Genomic DNA, 27,041 nt, shown 5'->3' on the forward strand with positions numbered 1-27,041 from the left:
CCAAATTCCCAACACAATACTGCTCCGCAATAAAACCAGAACACAGGGGAAAGCCTAAATGACTGTTTTCCCTTCTGTTCGATTGGAAAAGGCGCATTTTACGACTTCCACTTTTGCTGTTGCACTTTGCGATCTCATTTGCTAATTTACCACCAGTAAGCCTTTCATCATCTGCTTTTGTTCTGCCATATGTTCACATAATATGATCATCACACATCAGTGTCATTAGGTGGCGTTTGAGAAACAAAAACAAGGAAACATTGTGATGCGTAAACTACAGTCAAATAATAATGCTAAAGCATCACTCAAGTTTAATTTATTACTAATATGACACACTTCATCTGTGGCTCCTGTTTGAATAAGCAGCTGGTTATCATATGTCGCATGCGTGTATACAAGCATACGTATATGTGTGTGATGTTTTGATCTCATCATTTGAGTGTCTGTTACTTTATCTCATCTTTTTTTTTTGTTTGCCCCATAAACCTCTGCTCATCTTTCAGACTATCTTTACAAAATAGATATTTACTCTAAGACTAAAAATACCTAAAACTCTCTGATTTAATCATCAGCGATCACTGCATCATAGCGTCTACAGTTGAACATCTTTAACCTGGTGCAGGATGGGAACTCAGCTCGTGTGTGCGTGTCTGCATTTCCTGCGGTGTTGACGCCGAGGCTGTTGGTATTCTCCGTGTTCTTCCTCCCTCCCCCTCTAATCAGTGTTAGAAAAAAAAGAAAAAGGCAACAGACAGTACACTGATTGCCTCAGGGCCAACAGCAGCACAGTGGTCTGCTGATAAGGCTGGCGGCCAGCAAAAAGGGCCTCACTCTGGCCTGAGAGAAAGTGTCGTGGCAGAGCTGAGCGCAGACCAAAGGACTGCAGAGGAAAGAATTCACCTGCGATTTAATTTGCCTGGAGGACTAAAAGGGCAAAAAAAAAGAAAAGACTGGAGACGTAGCTATTTGAAAACACGGCCACCTGCTCAGTCAGAAAAACTGCTGACACTGGAACTAATACTTATTAGATCAGCATCTTTTCCCATTTCGAACCAGCACTTTTGAAAGAAAAGTGTTTTCTTTTTACGTTTAGCTTTTGTAATAAGTGGATTTTGAACTTTAAATTGAAACTAGATGTCATTTGGATTGAAAAGCAGCTTCTTTTTTTTTAACGCTAACGTGTTATTATCTAAAGCGATGTCTGTCATTTTGGGTAAAGACAAGTAGCATCTGACACATTCATCCTAACTAGATGCTAAATCTGTTATTTTCCCTTCCTTCTTTTCTCCCTCTTGTCTCACAATTTTCTCTCCACCCTTTGTCTTATTGGTCACCTTCCTCAGTATCTTCCCACATGGAGCCAAAACCTGTAATAACTAACATCAGCAGGTTTACTGCTGGCAGGTTTTTTTTAACAGTGGAATAATTGTTCCACCTCTCTGAATGTGTCCAAAATGTGAATGACTGTGTGCGGGACAGTTTACCATTATGTCCATTCATGTCAAGCATTGTGTTAACTGGCCACAAATGGGCTGGCGGCAGCCCTCTCAGCTCCCTCATTTCATCTCTCTCTATCAGCCGTTGCAGAGCGGCCATCCCCAGCGCTTCCATCCACTCTGGATGGCAGTGACCATAGCCAAGCTGCACACCCACATGGCAGGCAGTCAGCTTCTTAAACTGCATCGCAACATCTCTCAACAGCGCTTTAACCAGCTCCACTGGGCCGGAACGCATTGGAGCTCTAATTGGGGTCTCATCCTCTGAAAAACATTCAACTGAGTGACTCCTCTGCTTCTATTAGTCCATCTAGATGTAGGGAAGTTTCATCGGTCGTTAATATCGTCCTTAACTTACTTCTGAATACATCATCGGGTTGTAAGTTTGTGCATCTCTACATGTAAGGCTCCAAACTGCACCATTGTACACCCTTGAAGAAGGTTAAAACTTAACTTGATTAGAACTTTAATTCAACTTTAAAGCCTTCAAAATAAAGCAGCTTTAATAAGCTTGGGTTTAAAACTGCACAAATGAAGTCACGTCTGTATTTACATCTGTTGGGCGAAAACAACTCATTTGAAGTACATTTCTCTCCAATCAGCAGGTACACCATTTATAGTACTTGATTCTTTACATGATTAGTGTGGTTACAGCTTCTTTACAATTAGTGATTGAGTCAAACCAAAGGGGATCTAGCAAAAACCGGTCTCAGTTGTGTTGTTTTACCTAAAGATGAACGTGGAAGGCAGCGGTGATGTTAGTATGTAGGTTTGGCTCATACATTGAAGTCTTGTTTGTTAACATTAATAGCTCATCTAAGATACACTATTTTGTCATCATACTGTATATTTCTATGAATTTAATGATCAAATTATTGAGATTTACAAACTCAATGAAAATTAACTTAGGAGAATTGCAGCTATTGTTAACACAATGATTCCAGCTCCGCTCTGAAGGAACACTAGCCAGTAGAAGGCCCCCTCCACGAGGGGAAGGACCACAGGTTGGGAAATGGGATTGGGTTTAAATCTTATTGTGTATGTTGCACATGATGGCACATAATACTGAAAAGAAAATATGAAAAGGTTTTGGTCTTATCACATACGGTGATGTCCCTATTTGTGTAGTAGTTTCAACACTAACATGCTAATTTACTGTTTTTTTTGTGTGTTTCTATGAGCAGTTTAAATCCTTATTCTTTTAAAGCTGAAATAGTTTGCCATCGTTAAATCTCCAGTTACTTCATTATTAAGATTAGGTGTAAAGAAATCCTACTCCAACCTGCCCACCCCTGAGGAGTTTGTTGATGTCCATTTGGCAGGGAGCCACTGAGGCATGGCATCATTAACATGACCTGCACTCACCACCCCGCCTGCTCGCCCTGCAGACAGACCTGAGTGTGTTACCTCTACGTCCGTATCTGTATTCATGTAGTTTGCACAGCTGGACTGGACAAAACCTGCATCAGAGACATTCCAACATTTGATGAATTTCAAACTAATTGGCAATAGGCCGCGCTTGTCTTCCTCAGACGTGCTGGTCGTATTAAGAGCGATTAGTTCTGGTGAGTGTCTCTCTGGTGACTCTCCCCTGCACCTGCTCTCTCTGTTTAACATTCATGAATAGTTTAAACCTCCAGCATCTGGCCCTGTGCCTCTCCAAGATCCACACATACACATGTAATTGATCCAAACTGGCCATTTAGTACAGATTTAAATATATTTGTCTTTATATCAGTAAAACTTAAGTCACTCAAAATATTGAAGTTAATGCTTTTTCAATGGGAGGTATTGGAGCCAGAGGTTTTTGGTGGTAATTTAAGACACTTTGGCATTGGCTACATCCATTCCTATGCACTGTGAAGTGAAACTGTTGACTTTACATGTTGCCCATACAGTAGCACCATCCTGTACTGAAAGCTGATACATGCGTCTCCTGACCCGCCTTTCATGAGGGACAGAATTAGGGACGATAATAGTTCCTCTCTCTCATTCTCTGTAACACTTCACTGTCTTGTATTAGAATCCACAGGAGGCCACTAGCTAGAAACTCATTGTGATAGCACTAATGAAAGCTGGGAGGTCGGCATGCTCATCACTAACCAGAACTTTGTTGATGTGAATTCAACGGGAATATGAATCTTTCTTCTGGAAAGCTTGAGGTCATTTGTTTACTGTTGCAGGAACGGGTGTAAGAGGACAGAGTAAGAGGAAAGAGGTTTCAAGACATACAGTAAAGGGAGAGTGAAGGCTCAAACGTTTATAATATTTTGAAACAAACAAGTAAACATGGCAGCTACTAAGTGAAATAGCATTCCTATTAAGTGAGAGGTGATAATGGTCTCAGTGAGGCCTGTTGAAGGCCTGTTGAAGGATGGCTGTTTGTTTACTGTGTACCTTTTTAGATGGACTGTTTCTCTCTATAAATATCAGTCTTTAGCAGTGTTACAGCGAGGGCTCTTACCTATTACCCACCACCTCGACATTTCAGTTGTCAAAATGAGAGAAAGATGCCTTGTATTTGTTTGGTCGGAAGGGTGGGAGAACTACAGTCACTGTAGATGTGTACAAAGACAGGACTTTGAGCACACTCAGACACCTGATTCTGAAATCCAGCTTCTTTCAGTATCATTTTGTACTTTTGTTTCTTTCTGTTTTGGGACAATACACCACATTGATGGGAGTTTTTTAAGGTGAGAATCTACAAGTCAATCCCAGCAAGTAATGCAATTTGCTTTTTGCCTCCCAAGTAAATCTGTTTCTTAAAATAATTGTGAATCATTGATGGAGTCTCACTTTGCACTCAGGGTACTGTAGAGAAATTTAAAGAGTAGAAATTGCTGTTTGCTGGGCAATTTAGGACGAAACATCAATCCAATTCTTCTTCTTCTTTTTTTTTTTTTACTTCAGGGATAAAAGTTTCAAAAAAACTAATTTCTAAAATTCTGCTAAAAGTAGTCAGTGTGAGACCATCAGGGAGGAGTGATATTGGAGGACTCAAATGATTTTCTTTATGTAGGTCACCTGCACTGTAGCTCTTAGTCCACTGATTTGCATGACATGAAAGCATCTGAATAGAGGCAATCATGTGTTATTAGTTTGAATTTTCTCTTTTAAGCTTGTCATCTCTGTCAAAATTCCATTATGTTGGTATACATACTGCGAATGTGTAGATGTACGTTCTCTCAGCTGTGAGGCACTGCGATGCTTTCAGAGTGAAAATGATTTCTGATCTGAGACAGCAGGTAAAAGTTTCTTTTCACTGTAATAACATGTTGTTTTCATCCTCACCCCAACGTCACTGTTACCTCAATGTCTTAATCTGTGCATCTTAATTATGACTGCGGATTTTCTTGTACCTTTTTCCTCCCAAACAGCTCGACGGAGAAAATGTTTTATTGAACAAATAATGAGACAGAAGTCCTGAAAAGAGAATTCAATACAATAATTGAGTCACATCAATGGTCCAGCATTTTACTGTTATTTGAAGGGTGCATTATTAAGATAGTAGTATGCCCCTACATAGGTGGGTCCACTCTGCTTGTTACACAAAGGGACACAGAAGTACACAACCATGCAAAAGATTAAAAATAGATTATTATTGTTTACATCAATCTGCTCAATCTGTGCAGGAGCATATTTGTTTCTTCTGCAGAGAAACGTTCTTTACTTGGCAAATCCATCTTTATAATAGCACCCTCCTTTGTGCAAGTGCACCTGGCTCCTAAAGGGAATAGGAGATGACACTCTGACTCGTATATTTCATGTTACATCCAAAACGCACTTATGTTTAATTAGCACGTCTTACTTTGGGGTCAGATCATCTGCCTTTAAACTGGATTTGGAAGCACCCTAAATGCACTTCTGCCATGCACTTTAGACTGTGTGCTCAGACTGCTGCCTTCTTCCATGCCGTTGAATTGAGCCATTATCACCTCAGGGGTCTCCATTATAGGTGGCAGGTTCAGTCTGGCATCTCTGCAGAGACCTTCCTGCCACGGGAGACCCTGACAGCAGTTCAAACTTGAGGAAGCATAGCTCTCTCCTTCTCGAATACACACAAGCCTCCATACCACGAGAAAGAAAAACACATACTTATCTTGACTTTTATTTCAGAACTCATCTTCTTCCTTTTTTCTTTAACATTCTTGGATTAATCTATTTGTATTGTTCCTGTATCCAGTGTCTAATCTTTTGGGATGTGTGCGTCTGTTTCTGCAGTGGGTATCAGTCCTGTCCGATTTCCAGCAGAGGGAAACAATTTGGGGCTTTGTGCCAGGGAAACCCAGCCAACCTCTGGCCCTGCACCTCGGGGACTACAACCTGGATGGCTTCCCTGATGCCCTGGTGGTCCTCCAAAACACCAGCGGAAGGTAGGAGAAAAAAATCACTCCTTCGCTTAATGATTTTTTTTTTTGTCTCATAGCCCTTTTGGGTGGTTGTGGATTACGAGAAAAACGACTTGTGTAAAGGTGAAATCTGTTCCAACAAGTGCGATGATGTCTAGTAAATGAATGAGATACCACTGAAATTAAACTAATCCTTACTTGGCCGGGGATCTTTTGGAATCCCGTCAAGTGGGTCCCTGATTCCCATAGCAGCTGATGTCTCAGTACTAAACCTGACATCACGAGCCCTCAGTGCAGAGGCCCACACTGTTAGTGCGTACAGGTCCAGAGGATCCACACAGTATGTAGCACCCAGTTAAATACAAACCTCATTTGCATAGTCATTACTCTGGTTGGAGGAAATTAATGTCACGAGAAATGTAGATTTCCTGCAAATCCATATCCTCTCAAATCTCATGCACTCTCACTTCAATTGTTAACCACATTAGAATTTGTCATCCACATTTTGATGAGATTATACTAACTATAGTACTCCAGTGAAACACGAAGTGGAATGGTTTGGAATCTAATAACTGAAGATGCATACTTAAATGGTTTATGCAAATCTGTTTAGCTTTCAAAACTATAAATGTGTTCTCGTTCTTTTTTTTAAAGACATCACATGGAGGGTGAATTTACTCATTTAATTACTATGAAATTACTGTACTTGCAATAAGAGAGAAAAACATCTCACAGTAGCCCCATTGGTTACGGTATGTTTTCTGTGGATTGACTCACGTTTTTGCAAAACTACAAGCAATTCACTGACAGACTAGTCAGCGATCCGAGGGGAGGGGGACGGGGAATTAATTATAATTATTAGAAGAAATAAAGCTAAATTGGGTCATATATTTGAATACTGATGCACAAAAATAATTTGATTCATACAGTATATTTAGAAATGGACCTGCCGTCTTCAACCCTTTAAGAACAGCTCTTATCCTCAAACCCACACAATAGTAATGCTAAATATTCAAAGTAAAGTCGTGCTTTAGCAGTTAATTAAATCCTCTTATTAATAAACCATAAGATATTAGCTGAATCACAAATTATGCATTAATTAATGTGACGTTGTGATGTCCTGAAAAGAATGCAGAACTGCCCTTGGCTGCAGGATGTACAGTTACTGAGCAACGAGTGTGACATTGTAGAATAATGAATGAGTGATTACTATCCAGTTTACTAGAGCACTGACTGGGAGGGGAGACAGCTAAGGTGAGTGTGTTCTTCAGCTTACAGACATTGTGACTGATAAGCCAGCCTGTTCAAAATCACTACATCGTGTGCTCAGACGCACACGGACTCTAAGAATAGGACGTGTGTGTTTTCTGAAGGACCTATGTGGATTATCTGGCCTCAGAGATGAAGATAAGATAGCTGAAGGGGTCATGGATGTGATTGTCCATACTGATTGCTCTGTGTGTGGGACAGGGTGTGTGTGTGTGTGTGTGTGTGTGTGTGTGTGTGTGTGTGTGTGTGTGTGTGTGTGTGTGTGTGTGTGTGTGTGTGTGTGTGTGTGTCCGGAATAGTAAGATGTTGGTTCAGAGCCCTCACACACGTGTACATTTGAACCTGACCTTCTCGTCCAGGCTCTATATAATCATCAGTAAGTCCTGTCGAGGTTAACGCTTTACGGTCACCCATCTAGAAATAACTTCCGTCTCACCGGCTCTAATCTTACACAAGCTATAGCTGCTCTCATGTTCCCTTCCATTTTTCTCATTTTAAGCCTGAACATTGTAATCCAGTAATACTGCAGAACTCTTCCCCAATAATCAGCATCAGAACAACTTTATTAATCTCCGCAGGGAAATTGCTTTGTAGCTGTTGTTTAAGATTGTGGAAGTTGGAAATTATACAATTTAAGCACCGAAAGACAATTGTGTTTGTTAGGATTTTTGTTATTAAAAGTCCAGGCAGTTTGATCTCAACAGTTATATTTAACATCACATCATCGGCGTACATGAAAACACGAGGAGGAGGAAGAGATGCCCAGAGGCCAAGGAGGTGCCAGGTGCCTTCTGGTCAGCTCAACTCTGTCGAGCAATGTACGCAATCCCCAACAGTGTCAGTTGTTCAACTCCGACCTTCTCCGGTGTGTTTACAGACAGTAGTAGTCCTCCAACAAATCAGTGCATAAAGTTGTAATAATTCTCATCTGCAGTGCATATTCTTAGTAAAAGGCACGAGGTTTCAGAGGACATTTTGGAGTGATCAGATGTGCTTGTTTTTGTTTTTACTCAGACATTTAATGAAATACCTTCTGTCACCTCACCTGCTTTGGATTCAGCAGCTCTCTGCAGTCTATCCTGCACCGAGCCTCGCTTTGTCTTTGATTTCCTTCTATCCAAACGCTATCCACTAACCAAACATTTTTGCAGCCCACAACTGGTCTATTTTAACTCCCACTCCTGCTCCTTCCTTCTCTCTCGTCCCTCTCTATCTAGTCTCCTTTGTCCTTCCAACTGGTTATTTATAGCTGCTTTTCCACATGAAAGTCCTGCCAGTCCGCGTCACTCCTCCTCCCAGCAAAATGAATGCTGATATAAGTGTTGAAAACAAGCGGACGGAAGAGAAGAGAGTGCGAGATGAGAGTAATCGGGTGGAATCAATGGCACAATGAGCAGATGGAGGCAGCAGAAGGAATAAATAGAACTGGAAGGTCGCTTAAGAACGCAGTTTGTGTCATAGTGCTCAAGTGAGTTTGACTTTGACGAAACCAGTTATTTAATAAACTAGTTTTTGTTAAGGTTTTTTTTTGTTGTTGTTGATTGCCTTACTTATTTGAATATTTAGGACCTCAGAAGTACCATTAGGCCTTAAAGGGAAGTATGCCATCTGCACTGAGATGAACATGTGACAATAAGCTTGTATCAACCAGCCAGTTTTCACCACTTGGGAAGTAGACCAACCTGTAAAACGTTGCCATCACATTGACAAGACCTTGTTCACTCGTATTATTCCATGGATCTTAATTTTAGCTACCACTACAGGTGAGAGCCAAATATATTCAGTGTGGGCTGTGGATGAACTCACTGACCTTAAAGGGAAGAGTCACTTTTTCATCCCTCTTCAGTTGCTTGTTATCTCATGGTTGTCTGCGGTGTTCTGCACAAAGGTGTTATTTGTTTTTAGCATATTTACTTGGAATTTCTGAATTTGAATTATAAATTGAATGCATTTTCACGAGGGCAACTTCGATATTTTTATGGCGCTAACTACAATTGAAAAATACCCTGTCATTTGGTACCAAATTTCAACACCTAGGCTCCAACCTTTGTAACAAGTTTTTATTTTAAAACCCATAAAATGTGCTACATTTACGCAGCAGTAAATCTCCTCAGTGTTTTGAGACACAGCATTTCCCAGACGTAGTCTCTTGGTTTCAACTGAAGTAAATCCTACATGGTACACCTTATTCTATTTACTTCAACACATTTTTGCTGCATTGAGCTGCTGCAAATTGATGCTTCTCTGCATTCAGCCAGCTAGCTAGCTTCTACTAGTACATTACATTACATTACATTTAGCTGATGCTTTTATCCAAAGTGACTTACAATAAGTGCATTTCAACCATGAGGGTACAAAACCCAGAACAACAGGAATCAAGAAAATACAATTTCTTCAAGAAAGCCAAACTACAAAGTGCTATCAGTAAGTGCCACACATAGTAGCATGTGAGGTAGTTTGTATATATTAGGGTTTGAAAAAAGTATAATTTAGGAACTGGCATCAAAAATATATGAACGATACTCATCCCTATCTAACAATGACTTACTTCCCAGCTTTTCATTCTATTAAACAATTGCTGTCACATTACTTAGTGTTTGAGGGTAAGGTACTGTAGACTCACTCTTGTTGCTGTCAGTCAGCAGTCGGCTTCAGCAGCACACACATATATTTTATCTGACGCTGAGGATTATCTCATTGACATTAAACTACAAAGCTTTTCCACTGTACTTCCACAAGGAGGATACATGTTTTATTCACAGACTTCTTGGAGACAGGCTTCTGCTGTGTGTTTGTATCGTGTTCATACTTTGACGTTTGTGTAATTTCCATCGGCAGCTCCTAAAACTGCAGTCCTCTGGGTCTACGTTATGTCCAGGTCAAAGGACAGAAGCTGCCTGCAGAATCTCTCTGTCTCGCTTGCTTTGTCTCCCACACACACACACACACACACACACACACACACACACACACACACACACACACACACACACACACACACACACACACACACACACACACACACACACACACACACACTCGCTCACACGGATGAACATGACTACAAAGAATACAAGGCTGTTGCTCTGCTGAAAGGAGCTCCTAAAGGTGTTTCAGTGTTTGTAGAAAAGCAAGCATTTGGGATTCAGGGGAGACAAGAAGCGACTCAAAAAATAGCGATACAGACTCTGTGGAAGAAAAGTAGCATGAAGGTAAAGGAGAGACTTTTTTCTTCACTTTTCCTATTTTTTTTTATTTTATCGATGCAGGAAACTTTCCACGGGAAGCCTCACGATAAAATGGGCTTCTTTCAGATGTAGATGACACCGTATGGAGCTCCTTAGTATACCACTTATGTACCACTTCACTGTTTGCATGTACAACGCAGGCTCCACAGCTGTGACTGTTCACACGCTGTTTTGTTCGTTCCAGACTTTTGTTCACTAAAACAGTTTACTGCAGTGATGTTGTCAGTTGAAGTTTACTGTGCCGACCGAGCAGAGGCGTTTGTTGTAACCATGGAGCTGTTGATGGCACATATGACATCTTGACAGCTGAAGAAAGCTACTGAAGGCTACTTCCTGAAAGGCTACACTTATTTCAATATTACCATATACTATATCGCTTTTTTTCTTTATTAATGTAAAGGTTTTAACTTCATACATATTTACACACGGTACAAACCTAATAATGTACAATTATTCAACTATTTAATTATCTGTAATTCTACAGCAATGACATCATGCAGTAGTTGCCCTTCTTATAGTTACTCATATTTCCAGGCAAGATGTTACAGCTACATCAAGATCATAACTTCAATACAATTCATAATAAATAGGATTTTTTTTTTTTTTTTTTTTTTTTTTTTCATTTTAGATTATTGTCTTAAAATTGTTGCTTGTGTGCTGGATTACAGAAAAACATCTGTAAAGTGGTTGTTTTTAAAAGAAGTAGACCATCAACCTTCTGAATCCCCAAATATCTGCTGTATGATGAGTAGCAGACACCAAGTGAAGAACACTTGTAGAAGAGAACAAGGTAGAGCTTAGATCACACTTACTGTATGTTGGGGTATCATAACCAGTGTTGTACGTTTAATAATTGGTGTATAATGCCAGTGTGTGATTGGCCAGAAAAGCCTCGACACAAGAAGTAACTAGCTGATTTTCCTAATTAAGATGGTAGTCAGGCTGGTAGTCATTTTGAAAATGTCGTCATACAGGGTTGGTTTCATTTGGAATTTAACTTTTTTTTTTGTTCTCAAATACTCAAATTGTAAGATATGTGCTAATATCACCAAAAACAAGCTTTAACAAATGTTGATGTGTGGAGACACAAGAGCTGACCTCATTAAGGGTGCATTTACATATTTAGATTTTTAGATTCAAGAATAAATATTTCCCAGCAAATTTGCAATACCCATTTAACACTACAAACATGTTTCCTTGTTTTTAACTTCTGTCTGAACCTCTAACTTTGTGGTCCAGATAGCAGATAGCAGATCTTAGTCGTCTTTGTTTGTGCAGCTGTACATAACACAGTAGTGTATTATACTTTCGTGTAACTTGTTGTTGCAGAGCAGAGTGTCTCCTTGGACAAACTAACAGCGTGAACAGTGAAACCAGATGTTCATTGATCATACATATGACTCCTTCCCTTGTTCTCTGCTGACTGCTGCAGCCTCGACGATACATGTTAACATCAGTAGCATCCATATGAACGGTTAAAAGCATTGACAAATACCAGCGCTTCAGATGAAGTATAAGGTACGCTTATAAACAGACAATATACCACCTGCTGCAACAGTGTAGATACACCAATAAACATCATTACTTTCTAGAAATGACATCAATTATGGGTTACACCAAACTGTTGGGAGGCTTTTGTGTGTGTCTGTGTGCTATAGGATTGTATGTCTGCCAGCAGCCCCCGTAGAATGGGATTATCCTCCACTGTAATCATGTTTTTTTTTTTCACTGTATCATATCCATACACTGATTAAAAGGTCAGCTTTAGAGTGCGATCTGCCTCAAGGGACGTAGATATAATTACATGCGTGTGCTTGTGTCTAACGTGCACATCAGCATGTGTTTCTCAAACGATTGGAAACAACAGCTTGATCACCTTCCCGGCAGCCTCTCGGATCTGAGGCTTTACCCAAACCCAGAGCTGTCATCATCCACCGTGACCTGTAACCTTAGCAGATGACTGCAGGTCAGAAGAGACCAGCAGAGTACAATCTAGCGTAGCCTCATTACTGCACACTCAGGCACGTACACACCAAGATAATGGTTCAACACCCTTCAACTCTGAGTGCTTACATCAAGTCTATCTTTCTCACATTAGGAAAGATGGACAGGAATGACTTTGTGAACTCATTCTTTATACATCTAATGTTTAATGATAAATAAAAATATACTGTGAAGGCATATCATTTTTATATTTGATATTAAAGAATGTATGTAAATATCACGTCCTGCCAAATGTGGATTTGCCTCGCGCTCTACCAGCTTCTGAGCAATGTTTCAGCCCTACCACCCCCGTCACTGCCGTCAAAGGAAACCTTCAAAACAACCATTTGTGTGAGTCAGCCAGCACTAACATGGCAGAGACAAGCCCCTGCCCTCCTTCACAGACACCACAGTCGTGTCCCCACAGCTGAAATCCATTTACGGAGAACAATTTAGAAATCAGAAATGTTCCCTGATTACCATAGATACTGAAAGAGTATTATTATCTGACTTGTCTACCTACATCACCGGCTTTATTGTTTGTTTGATCAGAGGCTGTTCTTGTCGATGCATTAGATATTTGTCACCTACATGTTTCATCGTGGAAAGAATAATTCATGAATTGCTTGTTACTTTATTTTTTCCGGCATTTCTTTGTTATCTCTTAAGGGCTGAATAATTACAAGTAATTAATAATGTATAATTTAGTGTAGTGGAGGGGTTTTTTTTCTCAGTAATTTGCAGCCTTAATAAGTTCAGAAAAACCTTCATGATTGCCAACTTAGAAAAATACAATTATTTGTAGACCCGAAGTAAAGCGATGTCTTTTTATATTTTTAGAAGCTCTTTCGTTGAATCTTCATAGCACGTGGTAACACCTGAATCTCTTACCTGATATGTATTTGTTGTACATTTGCTTCTTACCGCGACACAGTTTTTAAACTGACAGTCAGCATTTCTATAGGACTCTTTGTGTATGGCAACCAAACCTTCTAGAAACCTGAGGAAAAGACCTATATGCCCCAAAAATAAAATATACCATTTAAAAATCATTTTCATGTATACACACTAGTTCCTGCTGATCTGTTGAGACCATACGTCATACATTTTTCCACCAAAGTGCAGCTTTGGCCAGAAGACAATAAAAATCCTGTGATGATGCTCTCTGTGCCTTTCTAGGTTAAAATAAATTGACATGTTGTGTTCTTTCCAGAGGACACAACAATGTTACAATTAGCTAACAGAGACACCAAGTCGGCTTTACAAAATTGTATTTCTTGCATGTAATATGTTTGTTGTAATTTTGCTGTTAGAGAGTATGCACCTCAGGACCTCAAAATCCAAACCTCAAGTTGTGAGGTCCACGGGGATCCTCAGCGTCTTCTGTTTGCTTGCGTGAGTATTTAAAGGACTTTTGTCATGTGTCCCGGTGTGAACGTGTTGAAGCCAGGCAGCTCTCCTGCAGTGCTGTTCTTATAGGGCTAATCTCTCCACGAATAAAGACGTGTGTGCAGTGATTCTGCTGGATGTTTTTTATCAGAGTGAAGAGGGTGGTGTGGGCACCAGTTAGCAGCACTAACTGTCTCCCTCTGCTCTTTTAGCTCTGACCAGCTGATGTCAGAGAGAAAACACTGATCAGACCTTTAAAACCACACGTCAATGCTTTTAGAGCTACACGCTACCTTTTGCATGCACACACATGCACACATACATTGATAAAGATGGATCTTGACTGCTGTTAGACAAGGCTGCCACAAGAAGGGAGATAGTTTGTTGTTTGGGAAAGGTGAATGTACCATCTCGGTTCTCAACCTACGTACTATGGTTAATGGCAAAGTTTCCAAAGATCTTTGTTAACCATACGTGTAACAAAATCTAGTAGTCATAAGGACAGCAAAAGCAACTTACCAAACACCCGTGGAACAAGCAGAACACAAAATACCAGAAATGTGACATCTTAATCCACGATACCAGCAATCAACTCAGTTGTCCCCACTTTTACCACAAAACCTGTTTGACACACACAAAATGGTGCTCCATTAATGTTGTTTTTGCGAGATCTGAAAGCGCTAAAAACCCATAATTGCATCTAATGGATGAATCTTATTACCTGTGTGTATGGAAATGACTTGAATTCTCTACTTTGAGGCTGAGACAGAGCAGCTCCTCCTCATCTCTACTAGCAGTGCTCTTCACTGTATGTCGAGTTTCTCAGTGCAGCAGCAGAGGGAGGAGGAAAGAGGAAAAGATGATGCCGCAACACCATTAGCTGGTTTAATGTGAAAAGGTGAAGAACCACGACTGTCGATGGAAACTTTGCTGTTTAATTGTCGAGAATTTGCTGCTGGTGCAGGAAATGATGTGCTCTGCTCACAGTGAGCTCTCCTATGTATTCAAGGATGCAGTATGTCTTATGACGGGTCCCGTGCATGCTGTGCACATATTAAATGGCTCTTGACATTCTGACAAAAAACACCGCAATTTTTCTTTACTTACGTTGTCCTGTGACAGATGGGCTAAAGGACAAACGACCCATATCGACTCTAAAGTGGTTTTGTTTTTGCTTTTCCAAACACCAGACAGTCGGTAAACATTGGGACCCCTTCAGACATTAGTTTAGATCTTGTGTCCAGATGACATCAGGCAAGTTGAGAACAACAGCAAGCTATGACTGCATGCCAATGTCTCATCTGTCATGTGTGCTGTTAATCTGACATATCTAATCAGACAAAATTCTGAGATGAATTCCCATCGTATTTACACAGTGACATATTTGATTAGACAGTCTTTGTGAGATTTACATATACCACACACAGTATAACAAAATGTGAGCGTTTGAGCAAACTACTGACCATGTTCCTGCCCTCTTGTTTTCAGTATTCAGACACAGGGGAGCACTTCCCCTGGTCTTAATCTCCCATCCACATTTTGTACATCAAAGCTGTAGTTTTTCACTAAATGCCACCAGAGATCTTTTCTCCGTGTGAACACACGACTGCTGCCGTTCAGCATGAAGATAATAGCCCCTTCTTTGCTCACCCATTTACTTTAAAAACTAATTAAATCTTCCTTGTTAAGGCTTTAGGAGCCTCTCAGGGATTGAGCGTGAGATGGACTGTGTATGTAGTGTACTGTGAGTGTGCCAGGCAGAGATGAGGAGAGTGTGTGTTTGTTTTGCTAAGTGTGTGAGAAAGATTACGTCGCTGGGAGAAGCTGCATGAAGGCAGTGAGCTCCCTACATGAATGAAATCTGTACCTCAGAGGTTACAATCAGTTTTCTGCCAGTAATGATGTTGTTTTGATGAATGACTCGTCATAATGTGTCAGCAGCAATTTATTTAACCCCCTTTTAAACACTGTGAAGGTAAACGATGGAATTTAGATCCAGCGTGACCACAATCCCAGATGTTTATGTAATAGATCTTTGCTGCTCACTTTCTTGTGATGATTTCATGAGACCCTTGAAAGCGCAAGGAAATCTTCAGCAGTTCAACATTGAGCCAGGTGAAGTGTTTTAAGTGAGACTTGTGTTTCAAGAGTGGCAGAACGTCCAGAGAGGGCACGTCAGGTCACAAGTGCAACCAGGTTGGCTTTCGTTGACGTCTGCATTGTTGTGCACCGTGAATTCGTCCCCCAGAGTCAGACTGTCAACACAAAATTCTACTGTGACGTCCTGAAGGAAAACAATCAGCGGAAATGACCTCAACTGTGGCACGATGACACTTTGTTTCTCCAACATGACGACATGCAACACAACAATCGTAGCTCCCCATCACCTGTACTCAGCAGATTTGCCTCCCCGTAACTTCTTTCTGTTCCTCAAAAATTTGACACAACTTTTGAAGTGTGCCCTTTGCTCAAGTTTTAAGTCAATGGAGACATCACATACGCGCAAGTGAAGTAACAGAAACACATAACACAAAAGTTAGAGCTTCCCCCGGTTCTATGCACATTACTGTGCTGTGCTGCGTTTGTATTTAACAGGAATATGTTTGGCACTCTGATCACACCTCATAAAAGTATAAATAATGGACTGTCCCATTAGTTGAAAAAATAAATATATGAGTGAGTAACATTTAAACATTTATGATGTATTAAGTAGAATAAGAGTTTGCTGACCCAGGCCTTTCTGCTGAGCTTCTCAGCCCTCTTCCTGCCAGACCAGTGACAACCCTCACTGATTATTCTAGGAGAAAGTTGTTTAAATTTTGATTTGTTGAGGGTGGGCCATAACTACACTGTACTGTTGCTCCTCCAAAAGGCCGTGTTCTCAATATTGCACAGTTGTTATTCAAAATGTTGTCATTTATTGTTTTATCCGAGTACAAAGTGTTATTTCAGAAAACAATCACTCAAAAATTGGGTTAATCCAGACATATATACACTGAACCAATAAGTACATATTGAGTTCTGAATTATGTAATATCACTTGCTACCTCACTTCACGTAGCTTCACTAATAACCATTTCAACTGGGGCACGTTAAGCATAATTCTGCAAATGCATTGAAATAGGTTCAAAAATGGATTTAGGTGCAGAGTTTAGGAGAAATTTGTTACATGGCATGCAGTGCTTTTTGAGTGAATCTATAGGGTTGAAAACGATTCGATTCATAATCGATTTGATTCATAATCAATTCTTTGTTAAAATGATTCTTGGTTCAGTAAAAGTGGCACTATAGCCTAAATTCACTGCATGAATATATGATTTGATCACGCTGCATTGAGGATTGTTTCTGTCGTTGCGTCCTAGACGTCGTGTTACTTTTGAAACTATTGGAGCAGACTTTAACCAATCAGCATTCACCACCATATGATAAAAACCATAGACTGTATATAAAAGTGGACGTCGCTTCCGTGTCTGAAAACGAGGCCAATGCGTAAGTGCCTTAAACTGCAATACCACCGAAGCCGCTAGAGGTTGGCTCCATTAAGCCTCTGGCTCCTTTTGAAATTCAAAGTCAAATTTGTTTTGCCACGAGTTACTTTGATGTTCTTAGCTTCTTATTATGTTTGTGGCGGTCCATCTGAAAATAATCCCATCATTAATTACAAAATGAGCTTCAAAAAGCTGAGTTTTTGAGGGCGTGTTTGTTTGATTGACAGGTTACAATCAGTTGTAAGCAGCTGTTGCTGTAACAACAAAAACATTGACCCCTTTACTTCGTAGAGTATATAATTAGTATATATAATAAGGAGCGTTGTTCTTGCTCCGGTTTCAATTCTTCAATATTAGTTCATATGGCTTCATGTAGCTCCACCCCCACCATCATTGTTGGAACTACATTTAGAAACAAACTCTTGACTTCAGTGTTGTTTATCCACCCCTAATGTTTGCTGATTTATTCGCCCTTCAGAGTGCCGAGCGAACCTTCATGCTAACAATGTTTCCATAGCGAAAACCAAAGCTGTACTCAATAGAAAACCCAATCGTTTTCCACACAGTAGAGTAAAATTCCAGTTGACTGTGTGGAAAACCAGTGACTCCTGTCCTTTGCCCTCTGAGCTGCAACGTAACTGGTATTGATGAAGCTCTAAAAGAAAAAAGCTGAGATTTTTTTTTTTTTTATTATTATTTTGTTGTTGTTCTTTAAAATCCAACAATAAAGAAAGTTATTCTTTCAATTTAATTACATTAACTTGAAGGTATCTTATGCCTACTTGTTTATGAAAATGATCATAAAGAGTCAGAAACTAGGCTCTTTGGATGAATTGTGGGGTTTGTGTTCAGTCTTCTAAGACTGTAACATTGATGAAGCACTGCATGCAGCTACTGCAGCTAATCATTAGATAAACAAATCACACATCAAGCAGCTCGATTTCCATATCAGCACAAAATTAACCAAATTTGTTTGCGCATAACTTTCTGTTTCCCATACTTATTAAATTCAGTCAGTAATGATAGTGATGTCAGCGGTGAACGAAGCCCCTGCAGCTCTTTCGAGCCCTTCGCTGTGATGACTGTTGTTTCTTTGGATCAAATAGTGCTGCACAGATGTGGTTAAACGAGCAGACTATTTTTATAGAGAGTATGATTGTCAGAGCAACCAGCAGCCCAGCACCTCTCTTTACTCAGGGAGGCTTCGGATTCACAGGAAGACTCACACACAGGCGCACACACGCACACACTCACCATTCATCCGCTGCCCTTCGGGAGACGGAGTGTCCTGCTGGCTGTGAGTGTTTGATGTTCAAATGGTCCACCCCGGCTTCATAAGGGCCCCCTGTCGCAGGAGGGATGGTGTAAATGTCACACTCCACCCTCCACTGGGCTGCTCTGCGTGTGTGTGTGTGTGTGTGTGTGTGTGTGTGTGTGTGTGTGTGTGTGTGTGTGTGTGTGTGTGTGTGTGTGTGTGTGTGTGTGTGTGTGTGTGTGTGTGTGTGTGTGTGTGTGTGCGAGAGTGTACATGTCCCATGTCGCCATGCATGTAGCAATGTGAGGTGAGAGGGAGCTATTTCTGGAATATGAAATGAGGTCACAGATGGAAACAGCTGAACTTAAGTGATTTCTGTTGTACCTCACACCGAGACATGACCGAACGCCACTCCGTGATGTCGTCCTCCTACGACTGCTGATTACAGATACCAGTGATTGGAACTATTATTGTCCAGCACGATGCATCTTCAGATGTCACAACTGTCTTTGCAAGAGGACAAATCAACAAGACGACAGGACTGTCCTCCGGGAGATGTGGCACATCTGAATGACACACACACACACACACACACACACACACACACACACACACACACACACACACAAACATACACACACAAACACAGCACACACACACACGTTTATGTGCAGAAGTCTTCAGGCTGTAGGTCAGTGAGTGTCTGACATACACAGTTGTTAACCTCTGGTTGAGGTTGTTCTCCATCACAATCACAACACATTGGCTGCGTTTCTTCTCTCATCCCTGTAATAAACATGTATTTTATATAATAGGAAATATTTATTTAGAAAAAGCTCTTCTAAACTGTCTGTCGGTCTGTCTCACCCTCACTGTTGGGACCAATATTGTGGTTTCAATATGTAATATATTGAGATATTTTCATTGTAAATTATGCTGCAGCCCTCTGTTGGAAATACTTTACTTTAAAATCAGATGACAATACAAATCAGAAAATTCATCATCTTAAACAAATTATATTACATTTTCTTGGCATTCGAAAGTGCTGTTTTGTTTTATTGAAAGGAATTGTCCACTAACTGTCACTTCTGACTGTAAAAGCGGATGAAGATCATCGATACCGTTGAGCTCTCCACTCCTGCAGCATGAGCCCAACTTTAGCTTCACAGATTTGTAGCATGAGGTGCTTCACAGCGTTGAATCGTGGAGGTTTGGAGTCGGAGCACGATGAGCTTAAAACAATGGGAACATTTTATCTGACTGATTCCAAACACACTCTACTTGCTGTTTAAAGCCTATGTTGACCATTGATGCTACAACTACCTAGCTGCATGTTAAGTACAGTACAGCATCTTGGAGAACTTGTAACGGTTTTTCTCTGGGTTCAGGCTGCCGTTGTTTCTTATTATGTAATCCTTGACTGACTCCACGATGTTGAGATCTGGACTCTGTGACTATCTGTTGCAGGACTCCGCTTTCTTCTTGTCGATGTGCTCTATGACTCCAGATGTTTGGAGTCCTTGTTATGCTGCACAATGAGTTGAGAGCCAATCAGATGACTCTTTGATCACAGTATGCAATAGGTTAAAATGTCTGTACCTCTTAAAATGTATAAAAGACTCTCTAACTATAACCAAATCCCCAACTTAGTTCCCAGAATTGAACTCCAAAACCTGCAGGGAATCACTGTTGTCCTCTACTGCTGCCTGCATACACTCCTCCTTGTTGACGCCTCAGCATTATAACTGCCCTTTATTATAGCCTAATATTTCAGATTTTCAGTTCGGAAAATGGAGCACCTGCTGCCATTTTTCTGCTTCCCAGTGGTTTTGTGAATCAATGAGTCTCGTGATTTTCTTAACACGTTGGAGAAATGGCTTCTTGACTTCTGACAAAACTTCTCTGGACGGTCGAAGGGTTTACCAGGGCCCCACTAATGTGCCTTTCATCCGCTGTACTCCGTCTCCCAGACCTGCCACTGCTTTTCCAGTCCACCACTTTGCTAATTTATTTGTGCTTCTGCAGAAGATCTTTGACAGCACATCTGGAAACACCTGTCTGACATGCAGGAGGACTTGTGTCTTGATTCGATACTCTTGCCATATTGTAAAATGTTTCACTATCCCTACACAGCTTTTTGCATTTCAGTTAATGATTTTGGTTCAACATATTATATTGTTGTTCATAAGCACCTGATTAGTATAATTAATGGGGTGTTGGGAAATCTAAAATATGATATTTCCCATTGCTACACTAATGCGTTAGCTGTACACCGGCTGTCAAAGATAAATGTTCTGCGTGGTACTGTATCCATCTGAAAATGGGAGAATGATTGTTTACTCAGAACAAACACTCGCCACTCTGCTGATTAATTGATTCTGCCTTCAGGAAGCCATCTTTTCACTGACTGTAAATGTAGAGAGCTCAAATCCTAAACATTATTTTATCTCGGTTCGCCTTTCGCTTGTATTTCTTGATTAGCACTTAACATCCATGACCTGTAGTTATTGGGATCCTCTAACAGAAAACGACTCATCAACAACTGAAAGACATATTTACTACACCCACATTTACTGCATAAACGTATCCCTGTCAAAAAACGCAGCTGACAGTATTGTATTGTCTGTGTCTGTACTGAATTCAAAGTTCAAGCTTAAGTCAATACAACACCTGACTGTGCCCACAGCAACAATTAATGTTCTTGGTTTCCTAAAGCTCACTGCTCTTCACCTTGTTGATGCCTTGATGAGTTCCATCACATTAAGTTTTAGCGTTGTTGTGTGTGTGTGTGTGTGTGTGTGTGTGTGTGTGTGTGTGTGTGTTTCCATCTATCAGTATGCACCCCAACCAAGCAGCTGCCAAGAGCTTAGCAGGCTGTTGCTAGGCAATGCCATTTAAAATCCGTCCCTCTCTGTACGTTGGAAGCAGGGTAGCTGTGTTTGTCTCCCGGTTTTGTTCCTCGTACCAGGGTGGAAAGTGGAGTAGCAGGAGACATTTGCCTTGTTAGTCCTGCTTAATATTTTCTTTCCAAAGTGCAGCTTTGTTGGTGGGAGGCTGGTTTGACCTCGGATGACTTCCTAAACACAGACAATTAAGCAGCTTTCTGGGAAACTGCTCAGTAATAAAATAATGGAAAGGAGTGTTTCTTATTTATCAGTTTTAAAAAATGTCAGGTGGAAAACTGCAATATTATCACAGTGGAACTTTTGGAGGTGTGTGTGCTTCATTTCACGAAAAGTAAATCTGCTTATTGAAGTTAAAATATTAAATGAGCCTTTAAATCCATCTCTGGTTAACTGCCGTCTGTCATGGGTTGATATAACATAGTAGTAGCTCAGGTTATATCCAGGTTATGTAATAATTTGCATTAACTGCTCTAAACACCCAGTGTGTGATAGTTAAGTCTTGTTAAAACATCAGCTGTAATGTACAGCTTTTATTTCTCCATTATATTTGACCTGGATTTAACCAACTACTGAATCAAGCATCTACACCAGGGGTCTCAAACTTAATTTACTTGGGGGCCGCTGGAGGCAGAGTCTGGGTGAGGCTGGGCCGCATCGGGTATTCCACAAGAAAAGCTTTGTTAAAAAAAATTCCAATCTTCTCAAATGTCTTTATTTTTATTTTTTTAACGCAAAATAAGATGGAAAAAATAAATAAACAAATTAAGAATTAATAAGTAAATAAGTAAATAAATCAGTAATAAATAAAATAATAATAATTAGATTTCTCTCGTCAGCAACTATGTGTGGTTTCTTCAGTCTTCTATATCTGCTGTATTCAGATTTAAACGTCTTTATTAACAGTTCTTTAACCTCAATGGGTTCTTCTGAACATGAATTGTCCTGAACATGAATGGAACATTGAAGAACATGAACTGTTCTTCTGAACATGGCTTCTCTTGCCTACTCCTTGCTGCCAGAGACCTGTCAGCGCTTCCTCTCGCATAGCATCCCTGGTATTTTGCATACTCCTCAAGCATGTCTAGTTGTGTAATGACGTTTCAAATTGTATTCCTTGTGCACCGCAACTTTCTCTGTGCAAATAAGACACGTCGGGGTGCCCCTGTGCTCAACAAAGAAATATTGCATCTCCCACTTTCCCTGGGATTGTCTTTGCTCATCACCAACCTTTCTCTTCACTGCAGGCTTTGAAAAAGACATGTTTGGGGCTGTGGAATATATTTTAATTCCACTTGGTGTCACTGTCGTGTTTAGCCGTGTTTATGACATCATATAGAAATATATGTAGTGTTCATCGTGTGAGGCAATGCAAATAACAAAATAATGACCCCCAAATAACGGTGCGACCCTATAATTGGTCCGGGTTATCGGGGACTGTTATTGCCGACGGACAGGTGTCGGTATGTGACTGCAGCCCACGTTAGGCTACATTATTTCCTTTCTTTTATCTCCCCGCGTACGCATCACTTTGATTTATTTTGTCAGAGAGAGACATATATACGTATAATGTCCCGCTGGGCAGCAACTTAAAAAACTTTTTTTTGGAAGTGTTGTGAACGCAGCGCGCTGGGACGAATGTCCGCGTTTGCCTAATAGAAACGAGGCAGCCAGCCAGGCCCGGAAGAAAACTCTCCATGGCAACGCTGCTGTAACTTTCACTCATTGAGAAATGTTTCTCTGCTTGCGTCAAGCCCGGTCGATGTCCCGCCCCCGAGAGCCATATACCCCACCGTGATTGGTCGGTTCGTTCAGCTCCGCACACAACACTGTAAAGTGCCATTCATATAAAACCCGCGGGCCGCACTAACATTAAACTTTCATGTTAAGGTGGGGGCCACAAAATATCGTCTCGCGGGCCGCAATTGGCCCGCGGGCCGCGAGTTTGAGACCCCTGATCTACACAAACCACACAGTCAACTGCAAAAGACGCAGTTCAACAGTTTGATGGATCTCATTTATAAAAAGTAAAGTACAATAAGACTAAGGGCTTTGATACAATAATAGTAATCTTTTTATTTAGAATATTTTGTATGTTTGTGCGCTGCTGCTCATTCCTGTGAGTGTGTAACAATCACACCTCCGTTTAAGACCAGATGGGTGCAAGTATATTTGCTATTTAAAACATGGGTGCTGGACGGGGAAAGGACCACTGTGTCAGTGTAAGATAGAGACCCAAGAGTCAACAGTCATGCCAGCTGCTCTAAAATTCTGCACTTACAGTGGGTATGGAAAGTATTCAGACCCCTTTAAATGTTTCACTCTTTGTTTCATTGCAGCCATTTGCTAAAATCAAAAAAGTTCATTTTATTTCTCATTAATGTACACTCAGCACCCCATCTTGACAGAAAAAAACAGAAATGTAGAAATTTGTGCAAATTTATTAAAAAAGAAAAACTGAAATATCACATGGTCATAAGTATTCAGACCCTTTGCTGTGACACTCATATTTAACTCACATGCTGTCCATTTCTTCTGATCCTCCTTGAGATGGTTCTACTCCTTCATTGGAGTCCAGCTGTGTTTAATTAAACTGATTGGACTTGATTAGGAAAGGCACACACCTGTCTATATAAGACCTTACAGCTCACAGTGCATGTCAGAGCAAATGAGAATCATGAGGTCGAAGGAACTGTCCAAGGAGCTCAGAGACAGAATTGTGGCAAGGCACAGATCTGGCCAAGGTTACAAAATAATTTCTGCAGCACTCAAGGTTCCTAAGAGCACAGTGGCCTCCATAATCCTTAAATGGAAGTAGTTTGGGACGACCAGAACTCTTCCTAGACCTGGCCGTCCAGCCAAACTGAGCAATCGTGAGAGAAGAGCCTTGGTGAGAGAGGTAAAGAAGAACCCAAAGATCACTGTGGCTGAGCTCCAGAGATGCAGTAGGGAGATGGGAGAAAGTTCCACAAAGTCAACTATCACTGCAGCCCTCCACCAGTCGGAGCTTTATGGCAGAGTGGCCCGACGGAAGCCTCTCCTCAGTGCAAGACATATGAAAGCCCGCATAGAGTTTGCCAAAAAACACATGAAGGACTCCCAGACTATGAGAAATAAGATTCTCTGGTCTGATGAGACCAAGATTGAACTTTTTGGCGTTAATTCTAAGCGGTATGTGTGGAGAAAACCAGGCACTGCTCATCACCTGCCCAATACAATCCCAACAGTGAAACATGGTGGTGGCAGCATCATGCTATGGGGGTGTTTTTCAGCTGCAGGGACAGGACGACTGGTTGCAATTGAAGGAAAGATGAATGCGGCCAAGTACAGAGATATCCTGGAAGAAAACCTCTTCCAGAGTGCTCTGGACCTCAGACTGGGCCGAAGGTTCACCTTCCAACAAGACAATGACCCTAAGCACACAGCTAAAATAACAAAGGAGTGGCTTCGGAACAACTCTGTGACCATTCTTGACTGGCCCAGCCAGAGCCCTGACCTAAACCCAATTGAGCATCTCTGGAGAGACCTGAAAATGTCTGTCCACCAACGTTCACCATCCAACCTGACGGAACTGGAGAGGATCTGCAAGGAAGAATGGCAGAGGATCCCCAAATCCAGGTGTGAAAAGCTTGTTGCATCATTCCCAAGAAGACTCATGGCTGTACTCGCTCAAAAGGGTGCTTCTACTCAATACTGAGCAAAGGGTCTGAATACTTATGACCATGTGATATTTCAGTTTTTCTTTTTTAATAAATTTGCACAAATTTCTACATTTGTTTTTTTCTGTCAACATGGGGTGCTGAGTGTACATTAATGAGAAATAAAATGAACTTTTTTGATTTTAGCAAATGGCTGCAATGAAACAAAGAGTGCAACATTTAAAGGGGTCTGAATACTTTCCGTACCCACTGTATGTCAGCATAGAAGCTCAAAGACAACGTTGACGAGCACATTTTACGTTACGTTATAATGTTTCCCTTATTAACCATTTTAGTTAGCGTCCTATCAATGTTAAGTACAGCTGAGGCTGATGGCAATGTCATTCGTTTTGCAGGTATTTGCTCTTAAACAAAAGAATCTGACAAATTAACATTTCAGTGACAGTGATGATTGTGATCAATGGAATATTCACTGAAATCACGAAAACTATTTCTATAATTAAAACTTTCAATGATGTGTGAAATGCATTTAATAGAATTTAATCCAATAGTTGTCAGATAAAACAAATGCCGAGTTCATGGTCGCGTTCGGGTAAAAAGTTGGGTAATCAACAAAGTCAAGAGAATTAATCGTCTCTGGATCATCAATGTCTTGATCTTGAATATCTCAAATCAAATCAAAATTCCGTGACAATCCATCACAGTGGTTGAAGCATGTGATTTTGGAGTAATGTGGTGGCCAGTAAACTGGAGATGCTATTCTCAAGTCAAACCAAAGTTATGAGCACGTAGAATTGAGATTTCATCATGTGGAAGTCTGTCACGCGACGCGTATCCAGAAGACATCAGTGACCAAGTGTGCATTCTTTGTTTGATTCCTAAAAAGCTGGTCCATCCAGCGAAAAGCAGGATTATCCATCTTAATCCGACACAGCTAAAACCACATCTGTTGGTGGTGTTTTGTTTTTTTTCTTCTTTCAAATTCCCGTGTTTAGTTGAGCGTAATGTTTACATGTTGACTGCTACTGTATCAGAAGCTCAATCAGTCATTTTGGGACATCTTTCTGGTGAACAAATCCAGTGTTTAGGCCACAGGGGTTGACGTATCACTGTGACAGATGGGGACTTCATATTCACATCCCGGCTTTAGCACTGATGTTTCTCATGCTTCCAACCACAAAATCAGCTACTTGACTATTCAAGGCTTTACTGTTTCCCAGCCGTGTTTATTGGCAACACTAATAACACTGATCGACCCTTAATATGAATAGCAATCCATATGGATTATTTTTTAGCATTAAATTGATGGAAGGGGAATGAAGTTTTCTTTTCAATTAAAAATATTGTTTTACTTCACTGTGAAACAAGCTCGTTTGAGGGTTGTTGTTGTTGTTGTTGTTGTGATCTCCTGAAAAAGACAAAGGTTGAAAAGAAGGCTGACTTTATAACTCCACAGAAGTGAGGAGCAAAGAGGCAGCCAGGCAGAGACGGCGAGGATGAAAGAGTGAGTGATGGCAGGCGGACCGTGTAGAGGAGTGACACTACCAAAGGATGGACTTTGACTTTGATTGTGTCGTCGCGAGTCACCGCGTGTGTTCATCACCGCCTGTGTTGATCACCGCGGTGGCTAGCTGAACGAGGAACCGCAGAGCGCCTCGGGGCCCTGCCAACGTATCGCTGTCTCGCTGTCACTTCACCCACACGGACATGCCCACTCCTTCCCTTCACTCACCTTTCGCCCACGTCGCTGTCACTCTCTCTCACTGTCAGCCCGTCAATAGTCTAGTGACTCGCCACATCTGAGTCATTGCAACTGGGGGTTACCATAGTGATGATGTGATCAAGGTTGTTTTCTCAAACATTGGAAAACTCCCTCAGAGTTGCAGAAGACATTACCTAACAGTTTCAGTGTTACAGTAACAGTGCATTAGTAGTACAAGTACTTTTCGGGACCGTTATGTGTGAAGTTGGTTAACTTCCTCATTTAGTATCTTATTATGTT

General features: G+C 40.9%; 1 protein-coding gene across 1 annotated transcript in view; it reads left to right on the forward strand.

The window, feature by feature from the left end:
• The window catches only part of itfg1 (integrin alpha FG-GAP repeat containing 1), a 154,313-nt gene that overhangs the window by 60,526 nt on the left and 66,746 nt on the right, over positions 1–27,041 (forward strand). The window contains exon 10 of the mRNA XM_069173976.1: positions 5,718–5,869. Coding sequence (XP_069030077.1) covers positions 5,718–5,869 — 152 coding nt within the window. The remainder of the gene's footprint in view (positions 1–5,717; positions 5,870–27,041) is intronic.

Source organism: Embiotoca jacksoni, unplaced genomic scaffold (assembly GCF_022577435.1).
Source record: "Embiotoca jacksoni isolate LCO1_2020_lvr unplaced genomic scaffold, fEmbJac1.0.p SCAF_6, whole genome shotgun sequence".
In the NCBI taxonomy this organism is placed as follows: Eukaryota; Metazoa; Chordata; class Actinopteri; family Embiotocidae; genus Embiotoca; species Embiotoca jacksoni.